Source organism: Thamnophis sirtalis, unplaced genomic scaffold (assembly GCF_051295495.1).
Source record: "Thamnophis sirtalis isolate CommonGarterSnake01/CBP01778 unplaced genomic scaffold, rThaSir2_p1.2 scaffold_8, whole genome shotgun sequence".
Classification (NCBI taxonomy): domain Eukaryota; kingdom Metazoa; phylum Chordata; class Lepidosauria; order Squamata; family Natricidae; genus Thamnophis; species Thamnophis sirtalis.
Window position 1 is genome coordinate 58,656,497 of NW_028261388.1, and position 20,798 is coordinate 58,677,294.

The window sequence follows — 20,798 nt, forward strand, 5'->3', positions numbered from 1 at the left end:
TGATTTTTTTAACAGCAGCTGAGTATGTGATCAACAGTTTCATCAGCTTCTTTGCAAAGTCTGCATTTGGCATCATCAGAGGATTTTTTGATTTTGGCCTTAATGGCATTTGTGCGGATAGCTTGTTCTTGCGCAGCCAGGATTAGTGACTCTGTTTATTTCTTTAATATACCTGTTGTTAACCATAACCAAGTTTATTCACTGTCCACTTTATCTTTTATTTTTTCCAGAAATTGGCCATGCAGTGCTTTGTTCTGCCAACTCTCCATTCTTGATTTTATCACATCTTTTCTGTATTCTTGTTTCGTCTGTTGGGCCTTCAGTAGATTTTTGTTCTTTACTTCGATTAATAGATGTTCTTGACTTCCTTTTAAATAATCAGCCAGTGCATGTTTTTCTTCTTCAACTGTTTGCTTCACTTGTAATAAACCTCTGCCACCTGATTTTCGGGGAAGGTGTAGTCTATCAGTATCACCATGTGGATGTAAACTGTAGTGCATTGTCATTAGTTTCCTGGTTTTTCGGTCCAAAATGTTCAAATCAGCTTGTGTCCAGTTAATTATACCAGCTGTGTATCTTATAACTGGTATTGTCCAGGTATTTATGGCCTTGATTGTATTTCCACCATTCAATTTAGATTTCAAAATTTTCCTAACTCTGTTGGTGTACTCTCGCCTGATAATAGTTTTTACTTCTCCATGCTTGATGTTATTCAACTGCAGAATGCCTAAGTATTTGAAGGCTTCATTCTCCATAGTGAGGGGGGAGGAGTATCCAGAATGGGTTGACCTTATCCTCTCGTGATTGGATTGAGTCAGATAAGCTCTTTGGGCTCCGCCCCCTGGTACCAGGCATGCCCAGTTTTTCTGACTCAAAACGATCGTGAGACGTTGCTCATTCTGGATCTCCAGCAATTTACTAGGCTCTAAAGGAAAATTCACTTGAACCCGTTGAGTTTTGCCTCCCTGCTTCGCACACAGCCTCCTCCTGCAGGATTGGGACTGCCACTAGCCCCCCTGGGGCGGCACGCTGCCCTGGCCACTGAGGACATCCGAAGACTCTCAGTGAGGACCTTGGCCGGGCAGCAGGAGGACGGGCAAAAGCCTCTAGCAGGCAGCCCTAACCGCTGAGGCTTGTAAGTCGCTGGAGCGCTCCGTTGCTCCCCTCAAGGGTTGAGCGACGAACCAGGGCTTCCAAACGCCCTGGAGTGCCCGCACTGCCTCCACGTGGCCAGAGGATCGTGAGGAAGCCGAAGAAGCTTTTCCTGGCCACAGCGGCATCGGAGGAGAGGCAGGAGGAAGAGAATCCGGCTGGGAGCGCACGTGGCAAGCTCTCAGGAGCACAAGCCTCTCTTCAGGCACTTTTAAATTTTGCGCCCCTTTGCAAGCCGGTCAGCGCCATTTTGAAGCCGGGAGGACCCACGTGGTCCAAGGTGGCGGCGCCCAGCAGCTACCAGGAAGGAGAATCCCAGGCAGCTGCAAGCATGGACTGTAGCCCCACCGGAGGGGCAGAAGAGCAAGCATCCAGGTCAGTGGCTTCCCCAGAGACTGCCCGAGGAAGGGGGGGGGGAGAGGAAAGGCTAAATGCAAAACCAAGCACCTTTCCCCCAGGGCAGATCCAGAGGAAGGGAGGGGTCACAAGCCCTCCAAGCCCTCTAAATACGAGCGGAGGAGGCATAAGGCTTTAGAGCGGCTTTGCAAAAAGGCAGCCAGCCATCAGGACGCCCCAGGCAAAGGGGGAGAAAATCCAGGCACTCCCTTATCCAGTTGAGGCTCAGGGGAGAATCCAGCCCTGCCAGCAAGGATCCCTATAGACACCTCGGGACTTTGGGGCTCTACTCAGGGGTGGCAATCCCCTACCACCCCTACTGTGGGGGCAGCCTTGTCTACTGGCTTTCCCCTTTTGGGCAGCCCCCCTGCTCAGGGGGGCATTAGCCCCAACCAAGCACCTCCCACAGGAGCCCCCAACTTCCAGGAATTAATGATGCAGGCTTTTCAGCAATACATGGCTGCAGCATTCCAACAGCCGCAGCCTCAGGGGGCTCCCCTCCCACCCACCCCAGGGCTCCTGAATTCCCAGAAGCCCAGGAGGAAGAGATTCACAGCTCCTCAGATTCATCCCAGGTGGACAGTGACAATGAAAGTGAGGAAGGCGAGATCAGAGAACTCAAGCTTTCAGAGGATGAAGGCATGCCTCCTCCTAAACCTACATTCACCAGGTTGTTCCAGCCCTCACTGTTTAAGTCCCTGCTCTTCAAGGCCAAGGCAACAGTCAAGCTAGGCAACAGAGCAGCGGAGGCCACACCCCAACACCAGGGCTTCTCAGCGGAGAACATCTTTGATGAGCAGGCCATCGAGGCAGACACTGTTCCTACGCCCAAGCCCTTCCTCAACCTGATAAGGCGCTAATGGGCATCTCCTACAACTGGTCCCTCACCCTCCTCTTCAGACAGGGTGTTCTTCAATGTGGACCAAGAGTTGGCTAAGCTACTTGCACAGCCCGCCATAGATGATCCAGTCGTGGCTCTTCATACATCCACCAACATGCCTGGGGAGCCAGAGGATGCCTTGAAGGCGGAGGACAAGAAGGCAGATCTCACCTTGCAGAGGGGTCATCTAGCAGCGGCCTGGGCTGTGAAAGCATCCACCACAGCCTTCTTCATCATCAGATCTTCCTTGCTGTGGCTGCAAGGCCCCATAGCATCAACAGGCTGGCAGCGGCCATCCAGTTCTCATCGGATGCCACCCTGGCTGCAGCCAGATTTGTTTCCAGGGCGATCGCATCGTCGGTGGCATCACGCAGGCTGCTGTGGCTTCGACAGTGGCAGGCGGAGGTTCGTCACAAGTGGCGCCTGGCTTCGGCCCCCTTCACAGGGGACTCCCTCTTTGGCTCGGCTCTGGACCGGTTCCTGATTGAGAACAAGGACAAGAGGAAGGTCCTCGCCACTGCCCAGAAGAAAGGCAGCTTCAGGTCGACTCCATACCCCAGACGCTCCTACTCCCGGGGTCAGAACTCTGGTTCCTTCTTTCGGGGTCAGGACTCCCTTAGGGGGTCAGAGGCAGGTTTTTCTGGAAGCAGGCAGTATCAGGGGGGATTTCCTGCTAGACAGAGGTACCCGGACAGACAGCAAAGAGGCAGGCAGCAGAAGCGGCCCTTTCGAGGAGGCGGAGGGGGGCGCTCCTTCCGCAGAAACTAAAGTTAGGCCCAGCGTTCTCCCCATTGGGGGGTGCTTAGTGCACTTCGCTGACCGCTGGGACCTCACCTCCTCTGACAGATGGGTGCAGAAGACCATCAGGCATGGCCTTTCACTCGAATTTTTTTCCAGTCCCCCGAGCTTCTTCCGGATATGTCCGGTTTCTAAGAACCCGACCCGGAGGCTGCTGATGCAGGAAGCCATCCAACACCTGTTGGAGATCAGGGCAATCCAGCCAGTGCCTCCAGAGCAACAGGGTCAGGGGCACTATTCCATCCTGTTTGTCATCCCCAAGGCCTCTGGGGGCTGGAGAGCGATCCTTGACCTGAAACACCTGAACTGTTCCATTTGCTATAGGAGGTTCAAGATGCACTCCCTACACTCTATCTTGGAGGGGGTTAGACAAGGAGACTTTCTCACTTCTATAGACCTCACTGAGGCCTACCTGCACATTCCCATTGCCCAGGATCACCGTAGGTATCTCAGGTTCTGCTACATAGGACACCACTATCAGTACCGGGCCCTCCCCTTTGGGCTGTCTTCGGCCCCGAGGGTATTCACAAAGGTAATGGCAGCGCTGGCAGCGCACCTGAGACAGGTCCCGGTGCGTATCCAATGTTACCTGGATGACCTGCTCCTGCAGTCATCTTCCTTTAGGGGCGCTCTGCGAGACCTAGACGTCACCATGACAGTCCTGAGGGACCACGGGTTTACAGTGAACCTAGCCAAGAGTCACCTCCACCCCTCTACTAGTCTGATTCACCTAGGAGCCAGAATAGACACCCAGGCGGGCATGGTCTTCCTGTCGCCCGACAGACAGATAGTGCTTAGACAGCTAGCCTCCTCGATAGCCAGGAAGCGCAAGGTGTCCTTAGCCACTCTGTCTAAACTACTAGGCACCATGGTCTCCGCCATTGGCATCGTCCCGTGGGCTTGCCTCCACACCAGAGATCTCCAATGGTTCCTCTTGCCGTTCCAGCGAAGGCGCACGAGCTGTTTGCAGACCAAGGTACTTCTCCCGGTAGAGGTCTCCCGCTCCGTGACTTGGTGGACGTCCCCAGCGATCACGAAGGGCGAAACCTTCTGGACACCAGACAGCTTGACGGTAACGACGGACGCCAGTCTGAGCGGGTGGGGTGCCCATCTGCTGGCTCAAATGGCGCAAGGACAGTGGACTCAGGCGGAAGGGACTAACAACATAAACTGGTTGGAGCTCAGGGCGGTCCGCCTGGCCCTGTTACGGTTCCAGAACTCGGTCAGGGGCCAGCACATATTAGTCCTCACAGACAATATCACCACCAAGGCTCACATAAACAGACAGGGGGGGACAAGATCAAGGGCCCTCATGAAGGAGGCCAAACGTCTGGGTCAGTGGGCCGAAAGGAACCTCCGGTCTTTGAGGGCAGAACACATAGCGGGGGTGGACAACACCAGGGCCGACTGGCTCAGCCGGGCCGAGGTGGACAACTCAGAGTGGAGGCTACAGCCTGCGATATTCGAGGAGGTGGCCGAGCGCTTCGGGCGCCCGGAGGTTGATCTGTTCGCCACTCTCCTCAACACTCAGCTCCCGAGGTTCTTCTCCAGGTACCGGACACGGGGGGGGGGGGGCGGAGCTCATGGCCCAGGGGTCTTTTGTATGCCTTTCCTCCCTTGCCCCTGATTCCCAGGGTCATACGGAAGATCCTTCAGGAGGGGGCGGAAGTGGTTCTGTTGGCTCCTCATTGGCCCCGGAGGCCTTGGTTTGCAGATCTCCAGTCTCTGTCGGTGGAGAGGCCCTGGAGAATCCCCCAGGAGAGGATATCCCTCAGCCAGGGGGCGCTGGAGCACCCAGATCCTCAATGGCTCCAGTTGACCACTTGGCAATTGAGCGGAGCATCCTGAGGAAAGACCTCTTCTCCCCCAGGGTGATAAGGACTATCCAGGCCGCCCGCAGACCCTCCACAGAGCGCATCTATAGCTCCACGTGGCGGGCCTTTGACTCTTGGTGCAACTCCCGGGGGTACAACCCCATCCAGGCTACGGTGCCACAGGTTCTGGACTTCCTCCAGGCGGGCCTGGATAGAGGGTTAGCTCCTAACACAATTAGGAGACAGGTTTCTGCCATCTCATCAGTTCTCCTGTGTGGCAGAAACCAGAGCTTGACGCACCACCCCATGGTCAGGCAATTCCTTAAGGGGGCCTCCAATCTCAGACCACCTACGGTACACAGGTACCCTTCCTGGGATTTACACAGGGTACTGGACGCTCTAACGGGCGCTCCGTTTGAGCCATTAAAAACAGTTTCCCTTAAGTTCCTGACCCTGAAGGTGGCGTTCCTGGTGGCCATCACCTCCGCCAGGTGGATATCCGAACTGCAGGCGCTGTCCACCAGGGAGGATCTCTGTGTCTTCCACCAAGATCGGGTGGTGTTACGGCTGGATCCATCCTTCATTCCCAAGGTGTGCTCCTGCTTCCATCAAGCCCAGGAACTGATTTTGCCCAACTTCTGTCCAGACCCTTCTCACCCATTGGAGAGGAAGTGGCACACTCTGGACGTTAGGAGGGCTCTGAGGATTTACCTCAGGAGAACCAGGCCAAACAGGAAATCCGAAGCCCTGTTTGTCTCCTTCCAACCAGGATCCCTGGGTAACAAAGTAACTTCCACCACTATTGGCAGGTGGTTGTGAACCTGCATTGCCACTGCGTACCAATTGCAGGGTTTACAGACACCAAATCATATCACAGCCCACTCCACGCGGAGTGCAGCCACATCCACGGCCTGGGCCACACAAGCATCCCTGGCCGAAATCTGCAGGGCAGCCACGTGGGCTTCCCCCTCTCCCTTTGTTAGGAACTATAAGTTGGACTCCTTTGCCTCGGCAGAGGCCTCGTTCGGCCGCAGGGTGTTGCAGGCGGTTCACAGAGCAGGACCCGCGCCTCAACAGGCCTGAGTGGGGGACGCGGGGTCTCAGGGGTCTCCCTCCCTAGGGACGTGCAGGCTTTGGTACGTCCCATTCTGGATACTCCTCCCCCCTCACTATGGAGAAAGGGTGTTGGTACTTACCTGATATGCCTCTTCTCATAGTGGGGGGAGGAGTATCCAGCCTCTCCCTGACTTGTTTGTACGACTAAGTGTTATGTTCATTGTTTATGTTGTTATTTAAATATTGAAGTTGAAGACAATAAAAGAAAAAAACTGAATCAAGAGTCTGGAGTGAATGATGCAACGAGTCGGAGAGAGCTTTTCGTCATTAAAACTGGGTATGCCTGGTACCAGGGGGCGGAGCCCAAAGAGCTTATCTGACTCAATCCAATCACGAGAGGATAAGGTCAACCCATTCTGGATACTCCTCCCCCCACTATGAGAAGAGGCGTATCAGGTAAGTACCAATGCCCTTTTTCATTGCATTTAATTAGTTGGCCATTGGGCATTTCAATTCCCTCACATGCAGTGATTTTGCCCCTTTTTATGGATACAATGGCGCATTTTTCCATGCCAAACTGCATTGAAATATCGGTGCTGAATACTCGGACTGTGTTTGTCAATGATTGGATTTCTATTTCTGACTTTCCATAGAGTTTCAAATCATCCATATATAGTAAATGTGAAATTTTTTCAGCTTCTTTGGCTGTTTGGTAGCCTAATTTCATTTTTTTTAAGATTACTGATAGTGGGATCATTGGGATTTTGAAGAGAAGAGGTGAAAGGGAATCACCCTGGAAAATTCCTCGCTTGATATTAACCATTCCGTAGATCTCATTCCCTACTGCCAACTCAGTTCTCCATTGTTTCATCGCCTTTTCAGTAAAGGATGTAATATTTTTGCTAATGCCAGTTGTTTCTAAGCATTTTATGATCCAACTATGTGGCAGTGAGTCAAATGCCTTTTTGTAATCAATCCAGCCCATATTCAAGTTCGTTTTTCTGTTCTTACAATTTTCTAATATCATTTTATCAATTAGGAGCTGATCTTTTGTGCCCCTGCTCCTTCTTTTGTTGCCTTTTTGCTCTACAGGCAAGATGTTGTTTGTTTCCAAATAATCCATCATGTTATCTGCAATAATGCCTGTGAGTAATTTGAAGGTTGTTGGCAAGCATGTTATTGGTCTGTAGTTTTCAGTTGTTGTTCCTTTAGTTGCATCTTTCTGAATCAAGTATGTTTTTCCAGTTGTCAACCATTCATCAATTTGGCCCTTTTGTAAAATTTCATTCAGTTGCCTGGCCAATATTGCATGTAAACTGGTCAGATATTTGAGCCAGAAACCATGTATTCTCCATAGTGAGGGGGGAGGAGTATCCAGAGTGGGTTGACCTTGCCCTCTCATGATTGGATGAGTCAGATAAGCTCTTTGGACAACGCCCCCTGGCCAGCAGGACTTCCCCATTATTTCGACTCATCCGCTCAAGGAAAGGTTGCACCACTCTGGACCTCCAGTAATTTACAAAGGACTAAGGAAAATAAACTTGGACCCGGCAAATCCTGCCTCCCTACATCGCACACAGCCTCCTCCTTCAAGGACTGGACTGCCACAAGCCCCCTGGGGCGGCATGCTGCCCTGGCCACTGAGTGAGACGGAGTCACTCAGGGAGGACCCTTGCCGGGCAGGCAGGAGGAGAGGGCATATATGCTTCCTAGAGGCAGCCCTTGATGCAGAGGCTTCTCAGGAGCAGAAGCGCTCCTCTGCTCCCCTCCGGGGTTGAGCCACGGGGGTTGTTAAAATGCCCTGGAAAGCCTGCGCTGGCAGCTATCACCAGTGGACAGGGTGAGAGCCGAAAGGCTCAGAAAGAGCCGCGGGAGGCAGGGGGAGGCAAGCTGCAGCTGCAAGGCAAGCCTGCAAAGGCAAAAGCCATTTCCATGTGCTCCAGCAAAGAGGAGCCTTTTGAATTTGGAGCCGGGGGGGGGGGGGCATCTTGAAACCACGTGGTCGAAGATGGCAGCCCCCAGCAGCTCAGAGGAGCCAGGCAGGAGCCCAGCTCTCAGCCCTCCAGCAACAACCACAACTGGAGGCTCTGTGGAGCCCTTGAAAGGTGAGAAACCATCACAGAGGCATTAGCCAAGGGCGGGGGACGCAGCAAAGGGCCAAAAGGAGGCTTATTCTTTCCTTCTTGCCTGAAGGATAAGAAAACCTGATAAGACGTCAGATGGAAGATCCTCTAAACAGGTACGTAGCCAGGAATTCGGAGGCAGCTGATTTTTTGCTGCCCCCACCAGTAGGCTCCTCCCAGGAAGCCCAAAAGGAGGCTTATTAAGGAGGTTAGAGGCAGGTGGTGGATCAATCCCCCCCCCCCAAGCCTATCTCCTAGATGAATCACAGAGGCAGCTGCCACAAGACTGCAGGAAGAACCCTCCCCCCCAACCTGAGAACTCCTCCCCCCCCCAGGGGAGGATCCCCTTCGGCTTCGGTGCTTCACAAATCTTGCCTGCAGTCGGATAACATGCTTCATGTTATCCAACTGCAGAATGCCTAAGTATTTGTAGGCTTCATTTTCTTTGCATTTTATTAATTGGCCATTGGGCATTTCAATTCCCTCACATGCAGTGATTTTGCCCCTTTTTATGGATACAGTGGCACATTTTTCCATGCCAAACTGCATTGAAATATCGGTGCTGAATACTCGGACTGTGTGTGTCAATGATTGGATTTCTATTTCTGACTTTCCATAGAGTTTCAAATCATCCATATATAGTAAATGCGAAATTTTTTCAGCTTCTTTGGCTGTTTGGTAGCCTAATTTCATTTTTTTAAAGATTACTGATAGTGGGATCATTGCAATGATGAAGAGAAGAGGTGAAAGTGAATCGCCCTGGAAAATCATTATTATTATTATTTTACCTTGGCAGCAGGCCTTTCTTTATTGTGAGCCTTAGCTTCCCTCACTTCATCTTCACACACACTCTAGTGGCTGACCATTGAACTCCGTCTGTGCTTACATTCAGAATATCTCTGCGCTAATCCTAGCCATAGAATCATAACACCCTTATGGCTGGGGGAGAAGGGGTCAGATAGGCCGGTCCCCAGGCCAGAACCCACCACAAACTCAGAATGGGATGTCCGACTATGAGAAGTTGCAGAAGCACCTCAGATAGCCCACGATCTTAGACAGCATTCGCTGAGGGCAGAACATATAGCAGGGGTGGAGAACATCAGAGCCGACTGGCTCAGCCGGACCGAGGTGGACAATTTGGAGCGAAAGCTGCAGCCAGCAATCTTTGAGGAGCTGGCGGAGTGCTTCGAACGCCCGGAGGTCGACTGATTCGCCACGCCCCTCAACGCTCAGCTCCCGAGGTGGTTCTCCAGGTACCAGACACAGGGGGCAGAAGGGGTGGACGTTCTGCGAAGCCCCTGGCCCAGGGGTCGTCGGTATGCCTTTCCGCCCTTACCCCTCATCCCCAGGGTCATATGGAAAATCCTTCGGGAGCGGGCAGAAGGGATCCGGTTGGCGCCATCCTGGCCCGGGAGGCCGTGGTTTGAAGATCTCCCGTCGCTTTCAGTGGAGAGGCCCTGGGGAATCCCCCAGGAGAGGATATCCCTCAACCAGGGGTCACTGGAGCAACCAAACCCTCAATGGCTCCAGCTGACTGCTCGGCTCTTGAGTGGAGCATCCTGGGGAAAGACCCCTTCCCCCCCAGGGTGATGCAGACTATCCAGACTGCCCGCACACCCTCCACAGAGCGTATCTATGGCTCCATGTGGCGGGCCTTTGCCTCATGGTGTAACTTCCCGGGATACAACCCTATCCAGGCCTCAGTGCCTCAGATTCTGGACTTCCTCCAGGCAGGCCGGGACAGAGGGTTAGCTCCTAAAATGATTAGGAGACAGGTTTCAGCCATCTCATCAGTTCTCCCGTGTGGCAGGAGCCAGAGCTTGACTCACCATCCTATGGTCAGGCAATTCCTCAAGGGGGGCTTTCAACCCCAAACCGCACACGGTGTTCAAGTACCTCCCTGGGACTTACACAGGATAGGGGACGCTCCAACAGGCGCTTCCTTTGAGCCTTTACTAACAGTTTCCCTTAAGTTCCTGACTCTTATGGTGGCCTTTCTGGGGGCCATCTCCTCCGCCAGGCGGATATACAAACTGCAAGCCCTGTCCACCAGGGGGGATCTCTGCGTCTTCCACCAAGACAGGGTGGGGTTACGACTGGATCTGTCCTTTATCCCCAGGATGGGCCCCTGCTTCCATCGAGCCCAGGAACTGATTTGCTCAACTTCTGTCCAGACCCTTCTCACCCGTCGGAGAAGTGGCACACTCTGGGCGTAAGGAGGGCTCTGTGGATTACCGCAGGAGAACCAGGCCAAACAGGAAATCCGAAGCTTTGTTTGTCTCCTTCCAACCAAGTCCTGGGTAATGAGGTGACTTTCACTACAATAGTCAGGTGGTTGCGAACCTGCATTGCCACTGCATACCAATCGCAGGGCTTACAGACACCAATCATATCACGACCCACTCCAGGCAGAGCGCAGCCACATCCATGGCCTGGGTCACGCAGACATCCCTGGTCGAAATCTGTAGGGCAGCCACGTGGGCCTTCCCCTCTCCCTTTGCTAGGAACTATAAACTGGACTCCTTTGCCTCGGCAGAAGCCTCTTTGGCCGCAGGGCGTTGCAGGCAGTTCACAGGGCGTGGCCCACGCCTCAACTGGCATGAGGGGGGACATGGGGCCTCAGGGGTCTCCTTCCCTAGGGACGTGCAGGCTTTGGTATGTCCCACTCTGGATACTCCTCCCCCCTCACTATGGAGAAAGGGCGTTGGTACTTACCTGATACGCCTCTTCTCATAGTGGGGGGAGGAGTATCCAGTCCCTCCCTGACTATGTTTGTACGACTAAATGTTATGTTCATTGTTTCATGAAGTTATATAAATATTGATGTCGAAGACGATAAAGCTAAGAACTGAATTAAGAGTCTGGAGTGAATGGTACGAGTCAGATGGAGCTCTTCGTCAAATAATGGGGAAGTCCTGCTGGCCAGGGGGCGTTGCCCAAAGAGCTTATCTGACTCAAACCAATCATGAGAGGACAAGGTCAACCCACTCTGGATACTCCTCCCCCCACTATGAGAAGAGGCATATCAGGTAATTACCAACGCCCTATTGGTCCTTTAAAGGTGATGTTCAATTCTTTATCTTTTTTACTCGATTTTTGACCATCTCAGTTGTTATTTCTAATACTTGCATTTGTTTGTTGCCAATGCTTTTCTCAGAGACATGTATCCACTTTGCTTCCTTATTGTAGTCCTTTGCATTTTCCCACAATTCTTTCCAGAATTCAACTGTGGCCTGCTTTTCTGGTTTTTCACTTTTGGTGTCACTATTCACATTAAGACTTTGATAAAAACGCTGTTGGGTCTGATCAAAATTGCTGATTTTGTTTATATTGGATGATTCGTAGCTCATATCTTTCAATTTTTCTAGCTGTTGCTGTTATCTGCTGTTTTACAATCTCTACAGCTTCATTGATGTTTCTTGTATCCAATGTATATCTTCTGATTAGCCGATCTATGATTTTGTTGTTTTTAAGCTGTTGCTCATGCATGTTCTCTTTTTCTTTTTAAATTTTTATTTCCATTTTCATAACATACACTCACATGTATACTATACATAGCCAGTATCATATAGTATTAAATAATAATTACATCAGTTCCTCTTGTCAACAATGCCCAGAAAAATAAAAACCCATTATAGCTCTTCTGCTCTCCATACACCTCTTTCTTCTACCTCTCTCCAACTTTCTATCTTCCCTCCATCATCCTTTCCTACTCTACTTCCCCTTCCTTTCTCCTTCTCCTCTCTCTACATTCCACTCGTCCTTATCCTCATCCTCCTCATCTTTCCCCCTTACCCTCTCTCCTATCCCTCTCTTCCCATCTTTCTTCTCCCTTCTGTTTCCCACTCCTCCTCTCATTGGTGTATTTCCGCTTCATGTCAATATGCTTAACATATCCTTATCTTCTTGCCCGTTTGATAAAGGGATGAAGAACATTGCTCATGCATGTTCTTTAAGTTACTAGCATCTGCCCTTAATTTTTTGACTTTTTGTTCTAATCGGATTTTCCACTTTGGCTTTGATGCTTTTTCTGTTGTGTGACTAGGTACTTTGATTTTAATGCCTATTTCATTAGTGACTATTACAGCTGCGCTGTACATTAACTGGTTCGTTTCCAAGATGGATCCCGATTCAATTGTTGAAAATACTGCATTAACCATTTTAATGATAGGGCCAAAATTTTCTTAGGCACAGTTTTTAGTGATGGTAAACGTTGCCTTTCCTCACTAAGCAGAAAATGCTCCATGATATTATCCTTCAATTCTTTTTGTTTTTGAGTTAGTTCATCAGTTGGTTCAGTGATAACTGGTTCTAGTGGTGGTGGCGTTATTTCCTCCCCGAGATGATCTTCTGGGAGTTCTACTATAATGTCTTTAGTTGTGTCTTGAATATCAGTTATTTCCGCTTGTGATATTGTTTTTTTGGTTTTGCAATTTGCCTGAATTTCCTCAAGTTCAACTTCACTAAACACTTTATTCCGTATAATAAATCGCCTTTGATCTGCTAGTCGTTGTTCACTAACATTTGAATCTGGATATTGTTCTTTCCATAATTCATACATTCGCTTTAAATAACCTCTTTTTTCTGGCTCTGAGTTGTAGTAACAGGCCATTATGGCATGGTTTTCATCTGCACTATATTTTTGTCATTTTGTTGGCTGGTCCACTTGTAGCCCACTTGTCGACGGATGTCCAGGGACCCCAACATCCGCCGCGGCCCTTGTTAACCTGTGCGACGACCAATGCAGTATAAAATTTTTATTCGTTTCACCAAAACTACATAACTTTCAACATTTGTTAAGTGCCCTGTCATATCTCAAAGACTACCTGCGTATGCAATCCTATTTTCATTGCATACCGTGATTCCCCAAAAATAATATCCGGTCATATATTTTTTGACCCCTGAAAAAATGACTAGGACTTGGGGGGGGGGGGGTTGTCTTAATTTTTTTAAGTGCAGGAGTTGGTGAGCACAATCACCTCATGACTGCTGGGCCCCTTAATTATGGCCCGTGGATCACTTAAGCCAGAGTGGACCGAGAGCTCTGTCTCTTTGGGTGCCACGAAATGTTTCCAGTTCACTCTATTTAGTCTCAGCCCTGCCCATGGTGCCAGGCAACCTCGCAGCTGAGGTCCCCTCTCTTCCACAGCTCACCTTGTGTCTCCGGAGCAGTAAGCGATCACGGTTTGCACTCCGCCAGGCCTGGAGCTCAGGTGTTGCTCAGGCTGCTGCTATGATGAGGCAGAAAGCCATGCAGCCTGTTGGAATCAGCTTCCCCCATCTCTTTCCAGCCGATCGTCCTTTTCTCAAGCCCAGCATAGATGCACATCTCAAGATGCAACACTGAAGGATTGGGATGGAGCCTTTTTGGTGATCGGAGGAAAATTCCCCTCCCCATTTTCCTGCCAATTGCCCTTTTCTCAAGTGACATTTGATCGCTTGAAAGGGACAGGCTATGCTTTGTTTCTATCGTAAGCACGCCCAACCAACAATCTTCCTGCAATTTCAATTACTGTGAGAGGCTGCATGCTGCTTCAGGGTGGGGGAAGCTCGGTCCCCTTACTTGGTTGCCTGGCCGCTGTTTGGGATTTCCCAAGCACACATTCTGCTAGAGAGAAGTTCTCTGAGGATGGGCTCCAGCATGAGTTTGAAAGTTCAAAAAGCTCTGGGCCCTATCTTTAAAATATATTTTTTTAGTTTCAGTCTTGAACACTTCAAAACACAGATTACTGTATTTTTTGGCGTATAAGACGCACAGGATTATAAGACGAACTTAGATTTTAGAGGAGGAAAACAAGGAAAAAAGTATTCTGAACCAAATAGTGTAATAATATATTATTTAATAAAATGCCTGTATAGCAGAATTTTTACAACCGTGAATACTTTTTATAACCCTGTATACTTTTTACAACCATCATGTACACTTTTTATAACCATGTAAAGTCAACAGCAGTATTAAGAACCATCATCACTGTCATTAACAAATGAGGAGAGATTTGAAGGTTCAAGCACTCCTCTAATTTTCTGGAAACCCCAAGAACTCATCATTGTCGCTGGTGTCAGAGTTTAGGAAGCTCAGTTGCTCACAATCACTTTCTTCGATACCTTCATAAATGATATCATCTTTCAGCTCCATCTAAGGCATTGCTAATGCCACATTTTTTGAAGAATTGTGTAACAGTTTCATCCTTCATTGGGTTGTATGGTTTTTCACCCATTCACAAACTTGAGTGATAGTGGGCCTCCTCATTAGTCTAGAGAGTGTCAGATCATGATTACCAGCAGCCATCCGTTTGTTCCACTTTTCTCGAATTTAGACTTTGAATGGCTTGTTGATGGAAACATCAAGAGGTTGCAACTGGCTGGTAAGACCCTTAGGAATTATAGCTAGATTGGTCTTCACTTCTTTGAATCTTTTCTTAATGTTTTCAGTAATACGTGCTCTAAACTGGTCAAACACTAATAAAGCTGTTTTTTCGGAAGCCCTCCAGGACGTTTGGACCACACTTTTTAAATACATACTTCCATGCCATGTTCATCCATCTATCCTTTCTCATGGACATGCACAACAACACCTCTTGGAATCACTTCTTTTGGGAACGTTTTCCTTTTGAATATTAACATTGGTGCCAGTTTGGTGCCATCTGCACAGCAGGACAATACAACTGTGTAATGTGTCTTCTCATGTCCTGTAGTTTTCACAGTTATGCTTTTGACACTGTTGACATCAACAGTCCTATTTGATGGCACATCAAAAGTTAGCGGGACTTCATCCATATTCCCAATCTGGCCAATCTCAAATTTATTTCTCCTCCTATTGTCTATCACAAAAGTATGAAAAGAAAGAATCTTGGCCTCATACTCTTTTGGCATTCTTTGCGTAATTCTAGTTTTGGTGTGCATAGCAAGGCCATATCACCTCATAAATCTGAAACACCCCAATGGTGATCCAGTAAAACCCTGAATGCCTTTCTGTGTAGCAATGCATTTGGCTTCATACCTCACTGCGAAGCCACTGTTCCGTTGACCTGTGATCCAATCTCTCATTTCCTCCTCTAACTGTGGCCACTTTGCAGGAAGCCCACGAAAGTTGTGTTTTGCAGCTTATCCACCTGTTTCTTCCACACTCATCATCTTTTCAGTTGGAGGTGGTCCAAAATGTTTCTCCACTGCTCTCTTTCTATGTTCCTCAGCATATTTCATGACTTCCAGCTTGAAACAGATTGTATATTCCTGCCTTTTTGGCTTTGACATTTTTCTGCAAGAAAGAACAATAATGTATCATTTATAACAATACAATGCACTGTAGCTGAAACCACATTCATACCCACACATTAGATCATTACACCCCCCCAAACAATAAGCCTTAGCCCTAACCCTAACCTCAATCTGCAAACAGGCAATAAGCCTTAAACCCATTACAAATGTGCTGACCTTAACCCTAAGCCTAACCATTACAAATGTGCTGACCTTAACCCTAAGCCTAACCCATTACAAATGTGCTGCCTTAACCCTAAGCCTAACCGATTATAAATGTGCTAACCTTAACCCTACGTAACTCATGGTCTTCAAATGTGACAGATCTAAGACCTATGGACTTAAACACCCAGAATTCTTTCTCCAGTCACATTACCTCAGGAATTCTGGAACTTACCGGTAAAGTCCATAAGTTTTACAGCTGTCACGTTTGAAGACCCTTGCCACCCCTGACCAGTGTTTACCTGTGAGGTGTTTCAGGAGCAGGTGACAGGCTTCTCCAGGCAGCATTGGCTGGGGCGTCATCAGGGAAGCAGATGAGGCAGAGGCTTCTCCGGGCAGCGGCAGGGTAGTGGTGGCGGTGGCTTTAATTTTGCCCGGGAACACGTCAGGCAGGCTCCTTGGGAAGCAGTGCTGGCATCGGCTTTAATTTTGCCAAAGAGCAGGTCAGGCAGGCTCCTCGGGCAGCAGTGAGGCAATGGCGGCAGCGGCTTTAATTTTGTCCGGGAGCAGGTCAGGCAGGCTCCTCGGGCAGCAGCGAAGTGGCAGCAGCGGCGGGGGTCCTCGGATAGTGGCGAGGTGGCGGCAGCAGTGGGGCTCCTCGGGTAGCAGCGGGACTACTCGGGCAGCCGTGATGGGGCTCCTCGGACAGCGGCGGGGTGGCGGCAGTAGCAGTAGTGCTCCTTGGGCAGTGGCGGGGGTCCTCAGACGGCAGTGGCGGGGTGGCAGCAGCGGCTTTAATTTCAGGAGCAACTGATGCAGGCTCCTAAGGCAGCGGCGGGGCGGCTCAGGTGGTGTCTGGACATCTGGGGTGGTACATTAGGAGCAGGCAAGTTGAAGTCTGGTATGGCAGGGGTCCTCGACTAAGGGCCCAACTAAAGGTTCACCTCAATTTATAGGAAACGATTCCCCAGAATCTTTTGAATTTTACATTTCTGATTGGCAGTTGGATCAGCCTTCCAGAATACCGCCAATCAGCTGCCTTTTGCCATCCATTGCCGCCATTTCTGCCATTACTGCCACCATACCTCTCACTCCCCTCTCCCACCAGGTATGGCTCATGCAACATTTGGAGTATGACACACCCAGATTTTCACCCTCTTTTGGGGGGGAAAAAGGTGCGTCTTATACTCGAAAAATATGATAAGTGTTTTGAAGAAATAAAGAGTGTCAGTATATAAGAATTTATTAACTGGAATAGCAATAACAAGTCAGCCAATGGGAACTGTTTGGTGACTAAGACACAGGATTTGTTGTGAGCCATGTCAGACAGCTCAGAGCTTAACTGTTCTGTGTATATAAGAGTGTGTTTGTCCTTACTCCTTGTTTCTACTTCTTGTCCTTGTACTTGCTACTTATATCACTTTGCAAGAGCTGCATGGATAGTGTATATATGCATCATGTTTTATATTATTGTATATAAATAAGTTTCTTCTATAAATAAATCCTGATGAATTATTTACTTGTGTGCTGGCTGGATAACTACAGACTCTGAACTCATTATTTTGTTCTTTGGAAAAACAAATACGCTTAGTATTTCTTGGGAATAGCAAATTTTTTTCTCACTGACTTGTATGTTTGGCTGTAGTATATAATTGTATTGTTCATTTATTTGTATATCTATATCAGAAAGGGGGAATCATGTATAGGTTGGGGTTAGTTGTTGGGAAAACCCAACATGTATGGCAATAATGGTAGCTAAAGAACTGGCAGCTGTGATTTCACATTTTTGGGACAGATAATATATGACCAATCTTAATAGTAATAGATAAAATCACTATCAGTTCATTGCAAAAGGCAGCTATATTCAAACCAACTTACATCCTGCAATATTATCTTTAATATTAAACAATGTCTGTCTATTCCAGTTCCTTGGGAAGTGCCAAAAATTTTCAAATCAAATCTACACACCTGGCTGACTGTGACCAATCATAAGCATGGACAAATTAAAAATGTTTTAGTAATACAGCCAAATAGTGAGAAAATTGCTAAATACAATTTTAAAAACGGAATCACCATCAAAGCTATCAGCAATTGTGCCATACCTGCTATTTTCACATTAGTGGAAAATGTATCATAATTCAACTCTCATCATAAGCCTTTTTAAGTTCTATCCAAAAATTGAAAAAAAAGAAAAATCCAGTGAAGAAAATCCAGTAAACTCCCTTAAAATATTTTAGCTTATATATAATTGTTATGTATCCTGGATGTGTAGAGATGTAAAGATCCTGAAGAGAAGTATAGCTATTACTTTTTACCTCATAAAACTTACTCAAAAAAAGACATGCATTGAGTTTCTAATTTATGGTCAACTAGCCTCATAGACATGGAGGTAGCAATTCCTAAATTACATAGATCATGTAAAACTAAATACCGTATTTATCGGTGTATAACACGCACCGGCGTATAACACGCATCCCCCATTTTAACACAAAAATTTGAGTAAAAATTTTTTTCATTAAAAATGAATGACTTGGAAGCTCGGAACTTAATGTTGGATTAAAATTTATAACATTAGAACATGAATTATAACATTAACTCCTCTTAAAAGGCAAATATGAAATGAAAAAACACCTCTTTGAGCAAAAAGTTATTTCCATTTTCTTCCTTATATAATATTTTCTGTTTCAACATAAAGTGCCTTCCTTCCTTCCCTCCCTCCCATCCCTTTCTTTATGTTTTCTTCATGCTTTCTTTTCTTTTTCCTCTGCTCTTTTTAAATCCCCCCCCCCCTTCTTCTCCTCCTCTACATTTAGGTTGGATTAGTTTGTACAACGGTCATCAAACTTCTGAAGTAAAAATAAATAAATAAATCATATTTAAGAAGAAGAAGAAAAAGGAAGACGTTTTTAGTTAAGTCAAACGTTTTAATAAAAGTTTCATCTTTTAAGATTTGTCCAACACATCCAATTGTAACCTTAACAGTAAAGAATATCACCCCAGCTGCTAAAGGTTCAACCAGTCTGAGAACCATTGAAAAGACAACAGTGCAAAATCCAAAAGACACAACTTCCTCACCGCCATTGCTTTGGTACCAAATCTTTGAGGAAGGGGCTCCAGAAAGAAGGAGGAGGAGGAGGAGGAGGAGGAGGAGGAGGAGGAGGAGGAGGGAACCAAAGAGAGGCTTTTACCGAGTCTGCGCCCCACAGCCAGGACCGTCCTTGCGCCTCCAGCCGCGTTTCTTCCTGCAAAGCCCTTCTGGCGTCAAGCGGAACTCTCGGGTTGCCCGAAGGGCTTTGCAGGAAGAAACGCGGCTTGAGGGGCGCAAGGACAGTCCTGGCTGTGGGGCGCAGACTCGGTAAAAGCTCTCTTTAGTTCCCTCCTCCTCCCCCTCCTTCCACAGTCTGAGTGACGCTGCCGCCAGGCTGAGAGCTGCCGCTGAAACAAGTTTGGGAAGGTCCTTTGCGGGCGGCCAGTTCTAGCCGCCTGCAAAGGACTCCCCCACGTTTGCTTTGAAAGAAACCTCTGCGCGGGAGTTAGAAACCTCTGCGCGGGGGTTTCTTGCCATGTGCGCGGCCGCGCACCTTAGAGGGAACAGTGGACCCGGCGTATAACGCGCAGTATCGGCGTATAACACGCAGGCAGGGTTTAAGCTTCCAATTTTAGTTTTAAAACTGCGTGTTATACGCCGATAAATACGGTAAATGAACTTCTGGCTCAGTATGAGATGCTAGTTAAAGCTTTTATGTGAATTTTGTTTTCTCCCTAGCATCCAATAAACATTCATGAAAAACAATAAAGTTTATTGTTGAATAATTTGAAACAATTAGAATCAGCTTGTTTTATTACAAGGAGCTAAATTTTATCAAGCAGAAATATTTTGAAAAAGGCAAAAAGCAAAACAATTTTAAGATTACCAATTGTCTAATGTAATGACTAAAATAACTTATTTGGGATGGAATCAAACATGTTTTATAAGGAAAACATGATATAACAATTAGTGAAATTATGTCTCAGATTATAGACAACTCTAGACAATTGATATGGGAAAGATTTGATATGGGAAAGATTAAAGAATATTTTAATACTATATTACTTAATTTTTTTACAAATCAACAAAAATGTTTCTTAATTAAAGATGAGACCAAAGAGGCAGTTTAAAAAGTTAAAACTGAATATAGTTCCAGGACCTGATAGTATCTCTGCAATTTACTCTTAAGACACTCCAAGAAATAGCCAAATCTTTTAATTAAAATAATGAATAAATTCAAAAAACATTAAGAACTCCTTTCATATAGAACAAAAGTCTTTATCTCTTTAAGTATGTACTGTAAGAGGATGAAATACTAAAAGCAGTTTCTTCCTCCTACTACAAATGCAGCTGTAGGGAAAAGAATGTAGAGGAATGCATCAGCAAAAAGAAAGAGCAAGAAGTTCTTCAGGTCAGGTTAGGAAGGGCCAAACACCTCAGAATATCAGACAAATAGTTTTAGGAAATAATAACCAAAGTGTTTACAATAATATTCATTACATTGGTATTAATGCAACAACAGCAGCAATAAAAATAATAATTAGGCCTCTTTCCCCCCCCCCCATCCCTGATTCTTCCTTCCTACCACCAAGCAGGAAGATAGGTCTCTTTTCTCTCCCCCCCCCCATTCCTGATCCTTCCTTCCTACCACCATTGCTGAAAAGATTAAATGATATGAAAATCGAGTAATTCAGTTCAAGGAAAACTCACAATTCAGAGCAAATCAGCACCAGTTTTACAAGAGCTAAGAAAGTGGAGATGGAGTAACAACAAATTAAAAACCTGATAAAGAGAAAGCTCTGAAATTCTGGAAGAACAAACAAGAAGCACAGCAGAAATGCAAAATGGATCAAGCAGGCTGAGGAGTCTGTCAAAGTGCATAAAATGGAAGATGTGAAAATAACACAAGAAATGGTGTAAAGCAGCGGTTCTCAACCTGTGGGTTGGGACCCCTTTGGGGGTCGAACGACCCTTTCACAGGGATCGCCTAAGACCATCGGAAAACACATATTTTTGAAAAAACAGGGAAAATATAAAATAATTTTATGGTTGGGGGTCACCACACAACATATTTAAGGGTGGCGGCATTAGGAAGATTGAGACCCACTGGTGTAAAGGCAGTCAAGGAAAGT

General features: G+C 47.3%; 2 protein-coding genes across 22 annotated transcripts in view; both read left to right on the plus strand.

The window, feature by feature from the left end:
* The window catches only part of CASK (calcium/calmodulin dependent serine protein kinase), a 333,687-nt gene that overhangs the window by 37,534 nt on the left and 275,355 nt on the right, over positions 1-20,798 (plus strand). The window lies entirely within an intron of this gene.
* On the plus strand, positions 4,808-15,183 carry LOC148044430 (uncharacterized). Its single transcript, XM_087721999.1, has 3 exons — positions 4,808-5,531; positions 14,478-14,584; positions 15,110-15,183. The coding sequence occupies exons 1-3, from the start codon at positions 4,810-4,812 to the stop codon at positions 15,181-15,183; spliced, it is 903 nt and encodes a 300-aa protein (XP_087578125.1). The 5' UTR covers positions 4,808-4,809.

What these genes read in the sequence shown, in the direction of transcription:
- LOC148044430 (XM_087721999.1), top strand. Translation starts at nt 4,810, where the DNA reads ATGGCCCAGGGGTCTTTTGTATGCCTTTCCTCCCTTGCCCCTGATTCC. An exon ending in GTGGCCATCACCTCCGCCAG is followed by an intron (nt 5,532 to 14,477) that starts GTGGATATCCGA and finishes TCATTAGTCTAG; the next exon opens with AGAGTGTCAGATCATGATTA. An exon ending in CAAGAGGTTGCAACTGGCTG is followed by an intron (nt 14,585 to 15,109) that starts GTAAGACCCTTA and finishes GCGTAATTCTAG; the next exon opens with TTTTGGTGTGCATAGCAAGG.